Here is a 20776-nt window from a genome sequence, read left to right as displayed (position 1 = left end):
AGAAGTGGGCAGCCGTGGCGGTGCCCCCTGGAGAGGAGCAGAGCTACACGTGCCATGTGCAGCACGAGGGGCTGCCCGAGCCCCTGACCCTGAGATGGGGTGAGGAGGGGACGTGGGCACAGAGCGTTTTCTCAGGGAGCAGGGGCCTCTGGAAGACTTCAGCAGGGTCGGGTCTGTGGCCTGGGGGTCAGGGCCCTGACCTTCCTTTCCCTTCCCAGAGCCTCCTCAGGCCACCATCCCCACTGTGGACACCGTTGCTGTCCTGGTCCTCCTTGGAGCTGTGGTCACTGGAGCTGTGGTGGGAGCTGTGATGTGGAGGAGGAGGCGCTCAGGTAGGGAAGGGTGGGGTCTGAGTTTCTTGTCCCACAGGGGGTTTCAAGCCCAGGAAGAAGTGTGTCCACTTCGTTAATGGAAAGTACTGACCCTACACCTGTGCTTGCCCGGTCTGGGGAGGTTTGCTAACACTGACTCTTTAGTGAGGCACGTGTGAACATGAGGGACAGATTTATCACCTAGATGAGTCAGTGATGGAGACCTGGTCCCCATAGTCACAGGTCAGAGGGGACAGTCCTGCTGAGGACAGACCCCTGGAGGATGGTTAGTCCAGGCCACAGACATTCCTCAGGTTCCCTGATCCTGCCCTGGGTCTGTAGTCACAGTTCTGGAAACTTCTCTGGGGCCCAGGACTAGGAGTTCCTTTAGGACCTCATGGCCCTGCCTCCTCCCTGGTCTCTCAAGAGATGTTTTCTTCCCACTGGTGGGAAGGGGAGGGAGCTACGCTCAGGCTGCCAGTCTGTATGGAGGTGTGACCCCTGTGACCCTGTGACAGTGCAAACGGGAGTCATGGGAGACCCTACTCCCCTTAGTTCCTCCTTTAGTCTCCTGTCCTGGGAGACTGCACACATCCTGGGCTCTGACCACGTCCTGTCGTGTTCTACCCCAGGCAGTGACAGTGTCCAGGGCTCTGGTGTGTCTCTCACAGCTTCTACAGTTGAGACCTAGATGTGGGGAGGGGTTGGGGCTGAGGGGACAGGTCTGGATGATGGGTGTTCTCTTCTCTGGAACGTTTTGAGCAGGACATGAGCTATTGAGAATGTCACCAGCTACCATGACTGACCTGAGTTTGTTCATGATTATTTTCTTCTACAGCGTAAGACAGCTGCCTTGTCAGCAACTCACTGACAGAAGATGCTTCACACACAGTCGTCAACCCTGTTTGTGACTTCAGGAACCTCTCACTTCTCTCTCTGCAAAGGACATCTGAACGTGTCTGCATTCCTATCAGCATAGTGTGAGGAGGTGGGAGGCTGGCCCACCCCTGTCCCCATGTCCCCTCCCCACACTTCCCTGTCCAGCAGAGGGGGGCTGGGCCCTCCCCATCCCTGTTTGTACTTCGTGGAGCTCTGAGCTGCAGCTTCTTACTCCCTCATTGAAATAGGACTCTGGGTGGGAATTAATTTTCGCAGTTCTTGTCATGGAGGTTGTTGGGTTAATTAGAGGAGAAGACCCTGAAGTTGGAGAGGAAATAAATAGAAGCTCTGAGAACTTTCCAGAACCCGTGTGTCTGCTGTGCTGAGTCTGTTGCAGGGACAGGAGTGGCTGTGAGGACCGAGTGTGGTCAGGCCTGTGCCCAGTCGGTGCTCAGTGCTGAGACCAGCTCGGCAATGGGAGTGCCCAAAAGGAAGTCACTGCAGGACCTGAGAAAAACACACAAGACACAACGTAGAGAAAAGATGGGCACAGAAGACTCCCAGCCTCTAGGACTGAGAGCCCAGATCTCTGCAGCCTCATCGTATTTATTCATGTCTTTCCTCATCAAGATTAGCAGAGCCTGGGTCAAATGAGCAGAGCATGGATTCGGGTGCAGAGAAGGAGGATTAACTAATACCCTTCAGGTGTGCAGGAAAAGGCCTCAGGGATCAGCTGCTTCCATGAAACAACCCTATCAGTGCTGCCGGGCAGCGTTCTGCCCCCACAGGACTTGGTGTTCAAAGTCCACACTAAGGACCTGTCTCAGGGCAGCATCCTAATCTCTGGCCGTTTCCCCACACCCCTTCCCTCCATCACATGGATGTGGTCACACTTCAGAAGCTCTCTGAACACAACAGTTAATGTTTTTGTTTTTTTTTTAATGGAAGTTTCCCTTTATGGACATTACTGATGAAATCACTGGCCAGTGGGGATTGAACTCCCAGCGGTTCGGGCAGTGAGGCTGAAAGTCCCGCCCTCTGAGCAAGCCTGTCTTTCCTGTGACCAGCCCCATCCTGAAACTACCCAGGAACCTCAGCCACGGGCCATCTCATGAGCATCCCAAGAGATTCTGAGGGATTTATGAGCTCTGTGCCAGGAACCAGTGCAGAAACCAAATACTTTCCATTATACCACAGGTGTTTGAGCACAGACTCATTGATAGAAAAACTATCATAGCAGATAATAGATGCTGGCACACCCACCACTTAGGTTTGATTGAGGCCAACACTCAAAGTTAAATAGTATGACTGCCCCAGGGAGTCTACAGGTGAGGAAGGGGTAACTCAGACTCCCAAAGCAATCATACCTTTTATCCCCACACAGAGATGAAACTATTGTTCTACAGGCTGGCACATTACTAGAGTCCCATTCAGTCACTATTAGTCCAGTCCAGCATCTAACTGAGGATATTCACATGGCCAAAAAAAATTATAAAATTTGCTCACAATTTTTGGTCAGAGGGGAAATTCAAAATAAGTCATTTGTGTTATCGCTGCACCCCTACCAGAATGGCTACAATGAAAACCTTAGACAAAATCCATTGTTGACAAGGAGTAGGAGTAATTTAGTCTCTCATGTACTACTTGTGAGAGTCAGTTGATTCAAGTGCTTTGAAAAATGCTTTGGCAGAAGTTACTACACCCAGACATCGGCTCACCCTGTGACCCAGCATGTCCACTCCTAGTTGTATACCCAGTAGACCTGCACACGTGTGTGTGACACATAGTGTGAAGAAATTATTCATAGCAGCACGATTTGTGAATCTGCATTAAACAAATGCTCAGAGGCTGCACAGGAAAAGAAGTGTGGTCTGTTCACATCATAGAATCCTCCGTGGCCATGAGAGTGAACACACTACAACCTCACAGCCACAGGGATGAGACCCAGGACACAACGCTGAGTGAGAGCCAGGTGCCCAGGTGTGTCCACTGTACTGTTCCATTCTATCACACCTGACGGGACTCCCTTTGCTGTGAGACCTCAAGATGGTGGGTACTCGGGGTGGGTGGGGGGAGGGTATGACTGAATAATAATGAAGGGGGCTTCCCAGGTGCTGGGAATGTTCCATGGGTGTTATTTATCCCCACGCTTACTCTGTGAAAATCCACTGTGCACGTGTGATCTGTCCACCTGTGTCTGTGGGTGTCGTTCTTCATGTCCTTCATGAGAGTATACTGTTCTGGATTTTTGAATGAATTCTCTTTAACCCACATAGAGTTATCCTACTGAAAGCTTTTAGAAATGCTAGGATTTAAAACTCCAGAGGAAGTTCCTGTGATTCAGACCCAGGAGGAGAAGGCAGAGCAGGACCAGGGGGCCTGGGAGCTGACGCTGCACAGCTCGGGAAGGGCTGTCAGCCAGGACGGGGTCAGTCCTGAACAGACCCGGGAGGGGAGTGTGACAGGCGCCCCTGAGTAGGGCCCAGTGACTCATGGACAGGGGTACCGGGTGGGCGGGCCGCTCAGGATCGTGAGGAAAACTGACCCGGAACACGGAGAGGTGGGGAGAGCTGTGCTCAGGACCCCTTGCCGTGGGCGGAGTGGGTGGAGGTCCCGGTGTGCACGTGGAGGCAGCGGAGGGTGCCCGTGTGGAGGGGCTGCTTGTCCGGGGAGAGGGAGGCCATGATGGATGGGGTCACGTGGCCCCTCCCGGCACCCAGGGCTGCTCGGGTTAATACCCATCGCTGCGCCTCCAGGGCGGGTCCCCCTGTGGGAGCCGGTAATGCACCAGCTTCATCAGGAACCCATGGCTTCCCCTGTGGACGGGGGGACGGCAGCGGTGTTCCCGGCGTGGGCTCTGGTTGTCCAGCGCATTGATATGTCACTGGCCCTGGGAGAGCTTGTAGTCCTTTGCTTAACGGGCTAGAGGAGAGGTGGGCTCTCTGTGGAGATGTGCCCCCACGAGGTCAGGCGGGATGTCTGTGCCCCACACTCCTGGGCCGGTGTGTGACCCAGTGCACCACGCCAGCCATGGGGCTGGTGGTGACGGCGTGGCCTGGGGCCGGTCCTGCTACGGCTTCTGCTGCTGACAGGCCTGGTCCCCTGCGCTCACTTGTGGTTCAACGGGACTGTATCGGCCCTCAGCCCCGCCCCACAGCTGGGACCAGAACCCGAGTGGTGTCCTCTCCCTGCCCTGACGTTGTCATTACCCTCAGCCACACCCCGCGGGTGTCACGTGAACAGCGGCTGCACTCAGCAGGCTCTGGTCACCTGCCCAGAACCCGGACACTGGCTGAGGCTGCTTAACAGCACCAAAAGCAGCCTCCTGGTGCTCCTCCCAGCCCAGGGCCCTTTCCACAGGGGGGCATAGAGGGGCCACACCATGTGAGCCAAACGGGGAGTGAAGACCCTCCCATAACCTAACAAACCTAAACACTCCTGCAACTGCTCCGCCTGCTGTGACTGCACACAGGCCGGTACTTATTCTGTGACCACGGCCGGCATCACCTGTGTCTTACCCGACCACACAGCCCCCGAGAATGTGACAGAGAAGCCGGTCCTCACACTCTGTGCTCACTGACCCCCATCCCTGCTGTCGGAGGGGGGTCAGCAAAGAGGGAGCTGCTTCCTCCAGGGCAGGAAGACAGCCAGACGTGAGCAGGACACCATGGATGTAATGACAACAGCAGGTCTGCCTGGACCAGGTGACACAGCAGCTGTCACGAGCCTGTGGCAGAGAGTAGGGCCATGCAGATGCCCCACGGGCAGCACAGAGAAGGTGCATTGTGGTCCCTCCCAAGTAACAGCAGACGGGTCTCGACTCTCTTCAGTAATAGCTACAGAGAAGAAGGTACCAGCCAGGTCGAGACCAGAGTGACACATCCCAGGCTGGTGACTGAGAGCGTCTAGCAAGTCTGTGATGTTGGGGACAGCTGCATGAAAGGGAAATGCTACCTCCACAGAGAGGCTTTGAGGGTGCGGCATCACCCAGGGGCTACTATGACCCTCAGCAGAGAAGGAGATCAGTGTGTGTGTGTCTGTTGGACACCATGGTGCCCAGTGGTCTGGAATGACTTTGGAAGGACAGGGTTCTCACAGAGGGTCAGGATGACTTTTATGTATAAACATAATGATTTGATATTTGTATATATTGTAAAATGATCACTATTATACACCTAGTTCCATTTGTCACCATTCATAGTTACAAGTTTTTTCTTGTGATGTGAACTTTTAAAACTTACTCCTTAGCAACACCTGACACTGATATAATGTTTTATTCAATTATACCTCAAAATAAAAGACAAACACAAGTCAAAATAATGCAGAAGACAAACATTTCCACATCAGCGACGGGAAAGGGGACAGCATGGTCACTCTGCATGTCCGGGACCCCGGGGTCGTGCTGTGCAGCCCGTGGAGGTCCCTCTGCAGGACAGGCGGGACCCTGTCCCCTGACCAGGGACAGCCAGGGGAGCAGAGGAGGGCAGTGAGGACAAGTGTCCCCATGTCCAGAGCTCCCACATCCGCAGAGTGGGACAGGGTAGGAGAGGGAGTGAGAATCAGGAGACAGAGAGAGCCTCCTCTTTGAGGGGACCCTTATGCAAAATGCAATATTATGACGTCCAGGTTCCTGTCCCCAATCCTAACAGCATCTCTGACTCGTGGGTTTCCGTTCACCACAAAGGTCACATGTAATAGAGCAGTGAAGTACTTCAGCTCAGACTTCCCCAAGTGAACCTGATACTCATCTGTGTTCCCACACTTTGCTCTGGGCCAGGTGGCTGGTGGGAGAGACAGGACGTTAACCCACAACTGGGACTCAGTCATGAGTGAACAGCTAACACCCAGGGATCTCCACAGGCAGATGTGGATGCTCCTGAGAGAAAAAGAGGGGATAAAGCAGAGCTTGGAAGTGTGGGAACAGGGCAGCACTGGGTACAGGACAGGTGACACTGTGTCTGTCCCTCTCCTGGTCCCGCCCACCTCAGACGTCTCTGCACACGGGGAGAGGGCTGTGGTGTCAGGACAACACTGAGTCACTGAGGGCTTCACACCTGCACTGTAGACACACACCTGCACACAGGGGTCTGGGGGAGACGGGTCTGTGCTGCTGCCTGGAGGGGGGGCCCGGAGGTCAGACTGCAGAGGGGGCAGGATTCTGGGGGGAGGACGGGAGGACATCTGAGGGGTGAGCAGTGGCCCCGAGACGCTGTGAGGAGCACGTGGGAGTGAGGACTCACAGTGAGCACCGGGCTCCTGGGTCCCTGCACCCCAACGTCCTCTAGACCTGCCTCCGGGCAGAGTCACAGAGTGCAGTCTCTCAGCCACATTCCGGGCCCAGGACATGTGCTCCCAGGGACTGAAGGGGGAGGGACCGGGGAGGACCCCGGAGTCACAAAGAGGCCAGCAGCCACCTCTCGCTCTGACACACAGATATTGATTGGACTCTGAGTTCTCGGGCAGGACGCTATGCAGGGAGGAGTCCCAGAGGGGACCAGGCCTTAGAGACCAGCAGGGGACCACACTTCACAGTTCAGCCTTTACTGAGTACGTTCCAAGCGTGAGGCATTTGCAGGTTGCTATGTGTGAGTGAGATCACAGACAAGCAGGGACTGGAGAGGTCTCTGGGGACATCCGTCCCTGGTGGTGAGCAGAGACTCAAAGGGACGTGAGCTTTAAAGTGGACCTGCCCCTGGAGTCTCCCCTGTGTCCTCCTCTGTCACGGAGAGCCTGTCACCTGCAGCAGGACAAGCAGTGGGGTAGGACACCCCGTGTGGCACGGGCCCTCTGTCCCTGTCCACCGTCCTTCCCTGTCCCCCCCACAGATCCTGAAGGAGACGGGGTCCTCCCGGCAGGTGCTGCTGGCCACCGGGGAGGAGCCGTGTGGGGTCCGGGCGCCCTAAGGAGACGGAGTTTCTCTCTCCCCAGCTCTCCACTGCCCACAGGCTCTGACACTCCAGAGACAGGGGCCCCGCAGTGAGGTGAGGACATGGACGGAGGGGGGTGGCACTGAGAGAAGCTGCTCTTTAAGGGGCTCCCACAGCCACTGAGCACAGGGACCAGGGCACTCGTCTCAGTCCACAGCGTGTGCACATCTAACACTATTGTCACTTCCTCCTTCCAGGAAGGTCCGCTCCTTGTCTGAATGTGATAAATATTTATTCTAACTCTCCTGCCTCTCTGCTTCTTCTAAGTCTCTCACACACCTCTCCTTCTCAGCCTTTTATCCAGTAAGACTGAGATCAGCAGTGCTGGGCCCTGGCCGGGTGGCTCAGTGGTTAAGCATCGTCCCCACACGCCCAGGTCACGGGTTCATTCCCAGTCAGGGTGTGTTCAAAAGGCAACCCATGGCCTGACCTGTGGTGGTGCAGTAGACAGAGCCCTGACCTGGAACTCTGAGGTCACCGGTTCAAGGCCCTGGGCTTGCCTGGTCAAGTCACATAGGAGAATCAACTACTCTCACTTCTCTCCCCTTCTCTCTCTCTCCTCTCTCTAAAAAGGAATAAATAAAAAATTTAGCCCTGGCCGGTTGGCTCAGCGGTAGAGTGTCGACCTGGCGTGCGGGGGACCCAGGTTCGATTCCCAGCCAGGGCACATAGGAGAAGCACCCATTTGCTTCTCCACCCCCCACCCTCCTTCCTCTCTGTCTCTCTCTTCCCCTCCCGCAGCCAAGGCTCCATTGGAGTAAAGATGGCCCGGGCGCTGGGGATGGCTCCTTGGCCTCTGCCCCAGGCGCTAGAGTGGCTCTGGTCACGGCAGAGCGACGCCTCTGAGGGGCAGAGCATCGCCCCCTGGTGGGCAGAGCGTCGCCCCTGGTGGGCGTGCCGGGTGGATCCCGGTCGGGCGCATGCGGGAGTCTGTCTGACTGTCTCTCCCCGTTTCCAGCTTCAGAAAAATACAAAAAATAAATAAAAGAAAAAAGAAAAAAAGAAAAAAAAAGAAAAGCAATCAATGAGTGCACATCTAAATGGAGCTATGAGTTTATAGTTCTCTCTCTCAGATCAATAAAATAAATTTTAAAATCTAGAGTGTTAGCTGAAAGTTTTAACACATCCTCAGAAACAAAGAGCTGAAGCAAAGAGAAAATACGCAGAGATGTGGACGGTCTAAATAACACGATTGAAGGCTCAGATAATCAGTTACATAGAGATTTCTACACCAACAGTGAGAGTGTAATACAGATAGTATTTTCAAGCACACGTGAAACATATTTTTAGAAAGAAAAAGACAGACAGACAGGAAGGAGAGAGATGAGAAGCATCCACTGGTAGTGGCAGCACTTTAGTTGTTTATTGATTGCTTTCATATGTGCCTTGAGTAGAGGGCTTCAGCTGAGCCAGTGAGCCCTTCCTACAGCCAGTGACCTTGGGCTCAAGCCAGCAACCTCTGTGCCAGAGCCAGCGACCTGAGGTCATGTCGATGACACCACACTCAAGCCAGCAATGCTGCACTCAAGCCTGGTGAGCCCTCGCTCAAGCCGATGACCTCAGCGTTTCAAATCTGAGAGCTGTAGCATCCCAGTTTGATGCTCTATCCACTGTGCCACCACCAGTCAGGCATGCATGGACATTTTTTGACAACTTAACATTTAGTAGTCACAAAAGAAGCCTTAACATGTTCAAGTTAGTCAGCATCACATAGACCTTGTTCTCTGGCCATAATGCTATTAAATTTTAAACTTATTTTAAAGGGTAAATAAATTAATTCCATGCACATGAAGCGTGCTAGGAAGTCCCCATGGGAATGGATACATTATAAATGGGGGAAGACTAGTTCTCAGTGACACCTGTCCATCCAAAGCAGGGCAGCGATGGACACACCCGCATGTGAACAAGCTCCTTAGGAAAAGGAAGCCTGAGTATAAATGAGCTGAGCATCTCCTCGTAGAGACTAGAACAGCAAAGTAACAGCAAAGCAAAGTAACGTGCAAATAATAGAGACGGGCAGATGTCAGTGAACAGGAAAGGTAAGAAAGATAAACAAAGCCAAACTTTGTTTGAAAATTCAAAGAGCTTAACAGACCTGGCAGGACTGTTAAGGAAAACAGGGAATTCAGAAAGAAAAGGAGAAGTAATCACATATATGATACAAGCATTTTTAAATGAAGAGAAAACTTGTTACAATCAACTCTATGCCAATAAGTCTGACATTTTAGATAAGATAGATGAATTTCTAGAAAGATATAAAGGCCAAAACCACAGGAAGAAATAGAAAAGAAAAATAAGGTAATGAACATGGAAGGCATTGAACTGGGATCAAAGATCACCTTCCCAAAGGCCTGTCCTGGTAACCTCACAGCGGGGGAGCCCCCACATCTCAGAAACAGACCCCTCCCCCTGTGAGTGCCGGTCTGGAGCTCAGACACCCACACAAGCTCCCTGTAAGGACCAAGAGAAGATTAGAAAATAAGCAAGGCACTAATGGAACAGGGAACTTAAGGGTTACAGGCAGGTCCTGCTCCTGTTCTGTTAGGAGTAACATGCCCAAGGTCGTTCAAGAAGCAGAGACAGATAGGGACTCTGGGAAGCTGAGAGAGAGAGAGAAAAAAAAGAGGAAAAAAAGACAAACATTTGCATTCTATTGGTTAAAAGACCCTTATCAGAAGTTTAGGTTTGGAATTCACCAATGAGCTAGACCCCAGCCCCTGTTGCTATGCTATCTGCAGCCCCCTTAGCAAATAGGTTACCGCCATATCTGCTTCTGTATTAGGCTTGCTTGCTTAGCTTATAAAAAGATTTAGCTGTGAGCGCTAGGTGCGATTCCCATCTGCAGCTCCTTGTGAGCACGGTGTCTCTGGACACCTTGGGAATTTGCCCCTGCGCAGGTAAAACTGGCCAATAAAGTTACATCTATACTCCTGAAAGTCTCCGACGTTTGTTCTTGTACCCGGTGGATGTTACACTCCCCACTCACCTCATGGGGCTGCTGCGTCTTCATATCCAGAGACAGACGAGGATAGTGCAGGGGAGATGTAACGGGGTAATTTCAGAAAGCCCTGGGTGACCCAGAAGCATCTTGGCATCATTATAACAGCCACGAGGGCCAGTCCATGGGAGAACAGTGTCCCGACCTCCAAACCTAAATCAGCGAGTGTGTGAGAAGCAGGTAGAACAGGGCCCGGTGCTCCGTGCATCATGAGCAGCTCAGCGGGGACCTCATCGTGGTGTCTGCTGCTGTTTTCATCACGTTCAGTGACTCAGTTTCTCCTTCCCGTCAGTAACACAGAACCCACTCACACTGGTCCCGTCCTGTGTCTAACAGGACCCAGAACAAGTGTGATCAGTGGCTACACCCTCACCAGCACCACAGTGAGTCAGCACTCAGGAGTAACACCTGGGACCCCTGACTGCTGCCAGTTCAAGCCGCCCCCACCCCGGGCAGGGAGATGGAGCTGAGCCTGCCTCCCGTGACCTTGCCGGTCACTAGCAGATAAAAGCTTTTTATTGTCTGACAAGGCAGTGGCGCAATGGATAGAGCTTCAGACTGGGACACAGAGGACTCAGGTTGGAAACCCTGAGGTAGCCGGTGTGAGCGTGGGATCATAGACAGGAGTCCCTGGTCGCAGGCTTGAGTGCAAAAGTCACTGTCTTGAAGCTCAAAGTCACTGGCTTGAGGAAGGGGTCATTCGGTCTGCTGGAGCCCCTGGTCAAAGCACATATGAGAAAGCAATCAATGAACAACTAAAGTGCTGCAGCGAAGAACTGATGCTTCTCATCTCTCTCCTTCCTCTTTGTCCCTATCTGTTTGTCTCTCTGTCTCTGTCTCTGTCACACACACTAAAGGAAAGTATTCTATTGTGTGAAACTTTGGGGGTTTGCTCACTGCCAAGAGAAACCGCACTGCTTTCTATTCTGAGATATTTTTAGTTGAGAATAGAAGCAGCCAATCTCTGTGCCCCAAATGAGAAAGAGAAGTCGTCATTCACTGCAGCGACTGTCAGTCCTCCTGGTAAAAAGACAGAGACAGTCCACTTTGTACCCAAGGAATTTCACATCCACGGACTTTGTGAACTGGTCTCTCATTGAGGGCGTGGCCTAAGGTGAGAGAGGTTCCGTGTTTGGGATTTGAGAAGAAAGAAATAAAGAAATAACCTTATCAGCAGAGGACTGAGAAACCAGTGATAGTTCACTAATCCTGTCATGAGTCATAATGAAAAGGGATTTACTTTGAAACTATTTGGACTGTTATATTGAAGTCTTGAACATTTCACCTCTGCTTATAAACCAGAACCAATCAATTGATTAATTTAGGGCTTGATCAGAAGAAGGAGGTCTCCCTGATTTCCCCTCGGCCTAGAATTCCTCCCCACGCGGGTCATCAGAGCACAGGCGTGGAGCTGTGTGTGCGCACGGACGTCCACCTTGAGTCCGGACTGCAGCTGCCCCGAGGGTGGGGGGTCATCTGGAAACAGGGCAGGTAACGATCTATCCCTTCCTTCCTCTCTTTTCTCATTGACAACTGTGGAGAATTACAAGTGTGGGTGCTTTTAATTCTCCTGAGAAGTGGTCTAGGATTTGGGGGGAAAGGCCAGAATCTCCCCTCCCCTCCTCCTGTTGCCCAGAACCTGAGTTTAAACTCTTGTTTCGTGTTGTTTTTTTCAAACTGGAGAATATTAACTAGGATCTGTCGCCTCCTAGAGGCCAACAGTGGCATCTACACTTGAAGAAGAAAGAAGAGGATCTGTCACAATTTGGAAATAATCCAATATTTTTTTTAATGTTTTTAATTAGAAAATTAAATTTAACAGAGTGTCATTAATCAAAAAGGGAACACAGGTATCAGGTAAACATTGTTATAGCATTTAAACTGATGATTATGTTGCATACCCATCACCCAGACTCAAATCATATTCCATCACCGTATATTTGTCCCTCTTTATTCCCTTCCCTCCTTCCGCCCCCACCCCCTTGTCCCTGCCGTAACCACTTCACTTTTATCCATGTCTGTGAGGCTCCACTTTACATCCCACCTCTGTGTGAAATCATATACTTCTTTTTTTTTTTTCTGACTTACTTATTTCACTCAGTGTAATATGCTCAGGTTCCATCCATGTTGTTCTAAATGGCAACGTGTCATCATTTCTCATGGTTGAGTGGTGTTCCCGTGTATATATGGACCACATCTCCTTTACCCAGTCCTCTCTCAAGGGACACTTTGGTTGTTTCCATGTCTTGGCCACTGTGAATAATGCTGTGATGAACATGGCAGTCTGTGTGTCCTCACGTACCAATGTTTTCAAGTTTTTTGGGTAGATACCCAGTAGAGGGATTGCTGGGTCATATGGTAGTTTAATTCTTAATCTTTTGAGGAACCATCATCCTTTCTTCCATACTGGCTGTACCAGTCTACATTCCCACCAGCAGGGAGTGAGGGCTCCTTCTTCCCCACAGCTTCTCCCACACCTGTTATTACCTGTCTTGTTGACAACAGCCAATCTAACAGGTGTGAGGTGGCATCTCCTTGTCGTTCTGACGTGCATTTCTCTCAGAGCTGGTGCAGATGAGCATCTTTCCATTTATCTGTGTGTCGTTTCTGTGTCTTCTTGGGAGAAGTGTCTGGTCAGTTCCTTTCTCCAGTTTTTCACTGGGCTGCTGGCTTGTGTGTTGAGCTTTCTGAGTTCTGTGTATATTTTGGATATTAAGCCCTTATTGAGCTGTTGTTTGTAAATATCATCTCCCATCTGGTTGACGGCCGTTTTGTTCTCTGTTGGTTTCTTTGGCTTTGCAGAAGTTTTTTACTTTGCTATAGTCCCATTCATTTATTTTTGCTGTCATCCCTTGCCATTTGGGTCAAATTCAGAAATAGTTCTCTATGGCTATCATCCAGGTGTTTAATACCTATGTTTTCTTCTATGTAATTTATTGTTTCAGATCTTATATTTAGGTATTTGACCCATGTTGAATTAATTTTTGTGCAGGGGGACAAACTGTAGTCAAGTTTCATTCTTTTGCATGCGGCTTTCTAATATTACAACGATTCTTAAAAGCAGAAAAAGAAAGATTATTAGTAACCTAAGAGATCCCTCCACATTTCTGCAAATGTTAAGACTTTGCTCTGTTATGTGGCTTGGTAACATTCCATTGTATGTGTACCACTTCTTTATCCATTATCAGAGAAGATGCTGGACATGGTTCCTGACTTGGGCACTTGGAATACACTCTCCTGGAACCAGGTGCCCGCTGGGAGCAGCCACGCCCAGCAGAGACCCAGGGGGAGGTGCCCGAGGCCACCCTGTGAACAGCCCCAATGAGCCCCCAGCTGAGAGTCTGCACCAGCTGCAGCCCCATCAGGGTGACTATTGAATGTACTGGATCAGTGGGGTTTCCAGTGACTGCAGCCCAGCTTGAGTCACATGGTGCAGGTGACACACTTAGACCTAGTCTGGGCACAGTCCTCTACTTCTAGGATGAGTGAACTCAGGCACATCTTCTAAGACCCTTTCTCTCCTCAAGCACTTCAGGGGTCAACACAGTTGAAACAAGACCCAAACACCCCAAACCTCCTCATCCCCATCGACAGAGCCCAAGTGAGAGCCCCAGACCCCTGCCCCTCCCACCTCCCTCTCCCACACTCACCACCATCTGCCCTGAATCCACCAGGATGAACCTCACTTTCTCCTTTCCCCTGTCTGTCTCAGTCACCCCTGGTCTTCAAACATCCTGCATGCTCATCTCCACAGGCTCCGTGCACCCCCACTCTGTGTCCCCTCACACCCCCTCCCCAGCTCCTGAAACCTTCCCACTGTGTCCCCCGGAGGTCTCAGCCCAGGATCAGCCAAATCCACACAGTCCTCCCAGGGTGTTCCTGCTCCTGCAGCTGTGACAGGGACCTGAGTCTCCCTGAGGACACGGCTCCCTCTGAAGTCCGGCCGTGGGGGTGTCTCCCCTCCCACAGACCTTGTGCCCTGGGCCTGGAGGTGGGTGGGGTCCTTCCCATCAAATGCTTTGACTTACCCACCCTTTCTCCATAACATCCCTTAATCCATCATCAGATCGAATCCCCACTCCCCTCATTGTAGGTAATCCCTGGGGACCCCCAGGCCATTGCCCCATTTCTTTTAGCTCCTGACTCACTGTCACCCTCCCCAGAGTACTACCTCCTGGATCTCAGTGATTTCAACATAATCGGATATGGAAGGCTAAATAGTGTCCCAAGAAATCTTCAGCCTGAATCCTTGGAGCCTGTGGACAGGCTTCCTTACATGGCAAAGGGACTTGGTGATGAAATGAAGGTTAAGGACCTTAGGACAGGGAGACCATCCTGGATCACCTGGCTGGGCCCAATCACGTCACATAAACCTAAAAGCAGAGAGGTTTCTCTGGCTGGAGTCAGAGATGCTGCAGGAGAGATGAAGGTGAGGAGAGGCAGAGAGGTCCCACGTGGGGGAAGGATTGTGTGTGCTGTGGGGGCCACGTTCCAGGACTGAAGACATCCTCTGGGAGCTCAGGGTGGCTCCAGCTGACACCCAGCAAGGAAACAGGGACTCAGTCCCATATCTGCAAGAATCTGAGTTCAGAAACACAGTGAGTGAGCTTGGCAGTGGATTCTTCCAGAGCCCCAGTGAGGGGCAGAGACCTGCTGACCCTTATTCCTAGTCCAGTGAGGACATGTCAGATGTGTAACCTGCACAGCCGTGAGATAATAAAGGGCTGTTTTTTAAAGTCACTCAGGTTGTGGTCACTTTACAGCAGGGACAGAACACACACAGCAGAGGATGCTCAGTCCCTGGCTCCTCACTTCCCTGAGCTCCTCTCCTCCATGACCTTCTGCTCTGCTCTTCCTGGGTCCCCTCCCTTGTCATCCCCTAGACTTGTCATTGCCAATAACCCAGCCCTCCCACAGTCTCCACGCCATGCTTCCCACACTCTGCCCTCCATCTCCCTACTCACCCCGCAGGGCGGCCTAAGCTCTGGAAACACTGGTGCGATTATTTGATCACATGTGTAATGTAATATCAGCAAACCATTCATCACAAATGTGCCTGTTTCCCAGGCCCGAGACCACCTTGTGCTACATCACCTCCCACAATCCTTTGAGCTCACTGGGATCCAGGTTATTATCCTACCATCTAGTCACTGTCCCTCACCCCTCAATATCCTTTCCTCACTCATCTTCAATTCCATGAGACAGCATTTCAGTCCCTCCCTTGGTCTCCTTTGATTTGTCACCTTGCTTGAAAAAACTAGACAGCCAGGAAATTCTACCTCTGCCCTCTCTGCAGCTACAGGAGGCTGGAGACAACACAGACACGTGGACACTGTCCCATAACATCATGACCCAGACCACAAGGGGGTCCACACTGCTGCCCACAATCATCCTGTCCCTGCACGGCTCCCTCAGTCTCCCCCATCCTCTGCTCAAACATCCACCCTCCTTCCCATCTCATTACTGCCAGTGACCTTGTTTCCTGCTTCACTGAGGAAACTGAACACATTAGAAGACGATTATTACAGAATTCCAACAGCGTCTACTTGGAGACGTCACCACAGGTGAGCTGTCCACACTCCCAGCCAGAGCCGTCCCTGTGCTGGTGCTCGAGGCCTCATCCCTTCTCGTCTACGTAAAGGTGCTGGTCCAGCAGTTCTTCCCTTTTCCTCTGTTGTCATTCTTTCCTCCACTAGGTCATGTGGCAGCATGAGAATGCACACCCAGACCTCAGCCTGAGGGAGTGTAACTGACCGATGGCCCCGATACTGTGCTCTCAAATCTGCTGCCCCATTTGCTCTGGGACCTCACTTCTCACAGGCTCCTTCCTGTCAAAGATTGAGAACAGCAGAGAAACTGAGGCAGGACCATTGCCCCTCTGAAGGCTGATTTAGGCTCCAGGCTCCCTGACACCCTCTCTGAATTTTCCTTACTCTGCCCTGGGTCTGGGACGCCTCCAGCCAACCTCCCTTCTCTCTCTCCATCATTTGGATGACCGCATTGAGCACTTGTAACTTCTAGGATGTACATGCTCCTGTTGAAATGCACAGTGACACACAGCTTCCCTGGACTTCTCTGTACTGAGGACGTGGGGGACTCACAGACAAACTCAGGGTTACTGAATGAAGATCATTTCACAATGTAACAATCCCAAGTCACAGACACACTGTGTGGGAAGTAGAATTCAGGAGCTCTGTGAGTCTGACTGCAGTGCTGGTTAGACACATTTCTGTACCAAGGGGCCAAATCACTTCTTTACAGATCAGCTTCCTGATGTTCAGGGTTCCCAAGACTGTGCTCCCCACTGGGGTTCACAGACAACAGGGAGACTGGTCTCTGAGAATCTCCATCCCGTTTTCAGACACAGCTCCTCCAGGGTTAAGAGAAACCCCTGTCCCTCCACCTCCATTCCCAGGGCGAACTTACTCTCTGCCATCAGGTTCCCTGAAGTGAGTTTTCTTCTAGAAGAGTCCAGGGGGAGAGATAAGGGGTGGGAGGCAGGGAGTTCATTTTAGGGGAAGAAGTTCCTGGAAGAGGAAAAAGGGGCGGGGCCCAGCCTGGAGGTTTCTCCCTGGTGTCCTCACACAGCCCCTGGGCCAGGACTCAGGGAGACAGGGTGACAAAGAGCTCTCTGTGCAGGAGGAGGGGTCAGGACACAGTCCCGGGTCCCCAGGCTTGGCTCTCAGGGTCGCAGCCCGAGGGCGGAGTCTGGAGGAGAAAGTGTGTGTCTTGGAGTCTACATCAACCAGGGGTCACTTCTCCCTCTCACAACCTGTTCGGATCCCACTTTCTGGATACTCATGATGAGTCTCCAGACATCACTCCCATTGGGTGTCCAGTTTTTAGAGAAGCCAATTAACGTCCCCGAGGTCCCAGTTATAATGTCTCTGCTGACCCGCCAGACTTAGATTGTCCCCAGAGCCTGAGTCGGGTTATGAGGTCCCTAACCCTCCTCCTGCTGCTCTCGGGGACCCTGGTCCTGACCCCGACCTGGGCAGGTGAGTGCGGGTCGGGAGGGAACGGCCTCTGCGGGGGGGAGCGAGGGGACCCGGTGGGGGCGCAGGACCCCGGGGAGGACCCGTCCTGACCCCTTCACTGTTCCGGCCCCTTTTCCGTCTCCCGGGCTTGGGACCCGCACAAGGCCAGTGATCACGGTTCTCAGCCCCTCTCCGTCCCCAGGTCCCCACTCCCTGAGATATTTCCACACCGCCGTGTCCCGGCCGGGCCGCGGGGAGTCCCGCTTCTTCATCGTCGGCTACGTGGACGACACGCAGTTCGTGCGGTTCGACAGCGACGCCGCGAGCCCGAGGATGGAGCCGCGGGCGCCGTGGATGGAGCAGCCGTGGGTGGAGCAGGAGGACCCGCAGTATTGGGAGCGCGAGACGCAGATCGGCAAGGACTACGCACAGTATTACCGAGTGAACCTGAACACCCTGCGCGGCTACTACAACCAGAGCGAGGACGGTGAGCCACGCGGGCGGGTCCCGGTCACGACCCCATCCCCACGGACAGGCCAGGGTCTCCCGAATGTCCGGGTCCGAGCTGCACCTGTGACCGCCGACGCTTCACCCCACCCGGGAGGAGCCCGCTGGGATATTGACCTGGTTTCGTTTTCGGTTTAGGTAAAATCCCCGCGGTCGGGGCGGGGGCGGGGCCGAGTGGGCGGGGCCGAGTGGGCGGGGCCGACCGCGGGGCGGGGTCAGGGTCTCACACCATTCAAGATATGTACGGCTGCGAAGTGGGTCAGGACGGGCGCCTCCTCCGCGGGTACGATCAGTCCGCCTACGACGGTACCGACTACATCGCCCTGAACGAGGACCTGCGCTCCTGGACCGCGGCCGACGCGGCGGCTCAGATCACCCGGCGCAAGTGGGAGGAGGCCGGTGAGGCTGAGCGCTTCAGGATCTACCTGGAGGGGGAGTGCGTGGAATCGCTCCGCCTTTACCTGGAAAAGACGCTGCAGCGCGCAGGTACCAGGGCCGCGGGGCTCCCTCCTCTCCCCTCGGGCTGCGGCTCCTACACGGAGACAGGAAATGGACCGGGGTCAGAACACCCTCCTTTGGGTTGGGACATTGAGTTCCCTGGGTTTTCAGACCCGGGACCAAAGAGCGACTCCTCGTTCTCTCAGGGACAATTAGGGTGCAGTGTCTTAGGGATGGAGGGCAGACCAACCCTGAAATAACCCATCAACGGTTCCCCTTGACCCTGGCAGTGGCCCTGGGACCCATGGGGACTTCCTTTCTCAGGCCTTGTTCTCTGTCCCCCACCCAGTGTGTCTGAGGTCTGACCAGGCTTTTCTGAGTCATTTGGCCTCCACCCAGGTCAGGACCAGAAACCCCTTTCTCCCCTCAGAGATCTGCCTCCAATCCTGGGCTGTGTCACTCTGACTCTAGAACTTTCTAGACATGAGGCGATCATCCCAGGCTCCTCTGTCCAGGCAGGTGTCTGGGTTTTGTGCTCCCTCCCCCACCCCAGCTGTCCTGTCCACTCAGGATGGTCACATGAGTGTTGCTGGAGTGACCCATGAGGGATGAAAAGTTCCTGAATTTCTCTCCCTTCTGCTCAGACCCCCCAAAGGCACACGTGACCCACCACCTCATCTCTGACCATGAGGTCACCCTGAAGTGCTGGGCCCTGGGCTTCTACCCTGCGGAGATCACCCTGACCTGGCAGCGTGACGGGCAGGACCTGACCCAGGACATGGAGTTTGTGGAGACCAGGCCTGCGGGGGATGGGAGCTTCCAGAAGTGGGCGGCTGTAGCGGTGCCCCCTGGAGAGGAGCAGAGCTACACGTGCCATGTACAGCACGAGGGGCTGCCTGAGCCCCTGACCCTGAGATGGGGTGAGGAGGGGACGTGGGCACAGAGCCTCTTCTTAGGGAGCAGGGGCCTCTGGAGGACTTCAGCAGGGTCAGGGCTGTGGCCCGGGGGTCAGGGTCCTCACTTTCCCTTCCTCTTCCCAGGGCCTCCTCAGGCCACCATCCCCACTGTGGTCACCGTTGCTGTCCTGGTCCTCCTTGGAGCTGTGGTCACTGGAGCTGTGGTGGGGGCTGTGATGTGGAGGAGGAGGCGCTCAGGTAGGGAAGGGTGGGATCTGAGTTTCTTGTCCCACAGGGGGTTTGAAGCTCAGGAAGAAGTGTGTCCACTTCATTAATGGGAAGTACTGTCCCCACACGCGTGTGCTTGCCCAGTCTGGGGAGGTTTGCTAACACTGACTCTTTAGTGAGGTACGTGTGAACATGAGGGACAGATTTATCACCTTGATGAGTCTGGTGATGGGGACCTGGTTCCCAATAGTCACAGGTCAGAGGGGAGGGTCCTGCTGAGGACAGATCTTTGGAAGGATAGGTGGTCCAGTCCCCACACATGTATGATACTGTCGTCAGGTTTCCTGATCCTGCCCTGGGTCTGTACTCACAGTTCTGGAAACTTCTCTGGGGCCCAGGACTAAGGCTTCCTTTAGGACCCCAGGGCCCTGCTTTCTCCCTGGTCTCTCATGGGATGTTTTCTTCCCGCAGGTTGGAAAGGAGGGAGCTACGCTCAGGCTGCCAGTGAGTATGGAGGGGGTGACCCCTGAAGCCCTGTGACAGTGCAGATGGGAGCCATGGGGGACCCCACCCCTATAGTTCCTCCTTTAGTCTCCTGTCCTGGGGGATCTGACCACGTCCTTTTGTGTTCTACCCCAGGCAGTGACAGTGCCCAGGGCTCTGGTGTGTCTCTCACGGCTTCTAAAGGTGAGGCGCTGATGTGGAGAGGGTTTGGGACAGAGGGGACAGGGTTGGGTGATGGAGATTCTTTGGGACATTTTGAGCACATGGTGAACTATTGAGAGTGTCACCAGTTACAATGGCTGACCTCAGTTTGTTGATGATTATTTCCTTCTACAGCGTGAGACAGCTGCCTTCTTGGGGACTGAATGACGGAAGATGCTTCACACACACACACCAGCCCTGTTCAGGAACCTCTCACTTCTGTCTCTGCAAAGGGCAGTAGAACATGTCTGCCTTCCTGTCAGCATAATGTGAGGAGGTGGGAGGGTAGCCCACCCCTGCCCCCAGGTCCCCTCCCCACACTTCCCTGTCCAGCAGAAGGAGGCTGGGCCCTCCCCATCCCTGTCTGTACTTCATGGAGCACTGAGCTGCAGCTTCTTACTCCCTTATCAAAATAGGACTCTGGGTGTGAATTAGTTTTTTCAGTTCTTGCCATGGAGGGTTGATGGGTTAATTATAGGGAAAGACCCTAACGTTTGAGAGGAAATAAATGGAAGCACTGAGACCTTTCCAAAACCTTTGTCTTTGCTGTGCTGAGTCTGTTGCAGGGACAGGAGAGGCTGTGAGGACCGAGCGTGGTCGGGGCCTGTGCCCAGTTGGTGCTCAGTGCTGAGACCAGCTCAGCAGTTGGTATACAGGAAAGGAAGGCACTGTAGGTCTTAAGGAGAAGGACACAAGCCCTGCCTGGCTAGCTCAACAGTAGAGCGTCAGCCTGGCATGTGGAAGTCCTGGGTTCGATTCCCAGTCAGGGCACACAGGAGAAGCGCCCATCTGCTTCTCCACCCTTCTCGCTCTCCTTCCTCTCTATCTCTCTTCTATCGCAGCCAAGCCTCCAGTGGAGCAAAGTTGGTCCGGGCGCTGAGGATGGCTCCATGGCCTCTGCCTCAGGCAC

At 53.3% G+C, this 20776-nt stretch overlaps 1 protein-coding gene and 2 pseudogenes across 1 annotated transcript; all 3 read left to right on the top strand.

Annotated features, from left to right (window-relative positions):
* The window catches only part of LOC136387717 (patr class I histocompatibility antigen, CH28 alpha chain-like), a 79103-nt pseudogene extending 77548 nt beyond the window's left edge, over positions 1 to 1555 (top strand).
* LOC136387718 (patr class I histocompatibility antigen, A-2 alpha chain-like) overlaps positions 1 to 20406 on the top strand; it is a 62441-nt pseudogene extending 42035 nt beyond the window's left edge.
* LOC136388793 (saoe class I histocompatibility antigen, A alpha chain-like) lies at positions 16995 to 19691 on the top strand. The gene is made up of 6 exons (XM_066360631.1): positions 16995 to 17113; positions 17295 to 17579; positions 17819 to 18085; positions 18682 to 18957; positions 19078 to 19191; positions 19633 to 19691. Exons 1-6 carry the CDS (start codon positions 17050 to 17052, stop codon positions 19689 to 19691), a joined length of 1065 nt encoding a protein of 354 aa, XP_066216728.1. The 5' UTR covers positions 16995 to 17049.
* Positions 20407 to 20776: the final 370 nt, after the last annotated feature.

Source organism: Saccopteryx leptura, chromosome 1, assembly GCF_036850995.1.
Source record: "Saccopteryx leptura isolate mSacLep1 chromosome 1, mSacLep1_pri_phased_curated, whole genome shotgun sequence".
NCBI lineage: Eukaryota > Metazoa > Chordata > Mammalia > Chiroptera > Emballonuridae > Saccopteryx > Saccopteryx leptura.
This window is presented reverse-complemented; position numbering and strand designations above follow the sequence as displayed.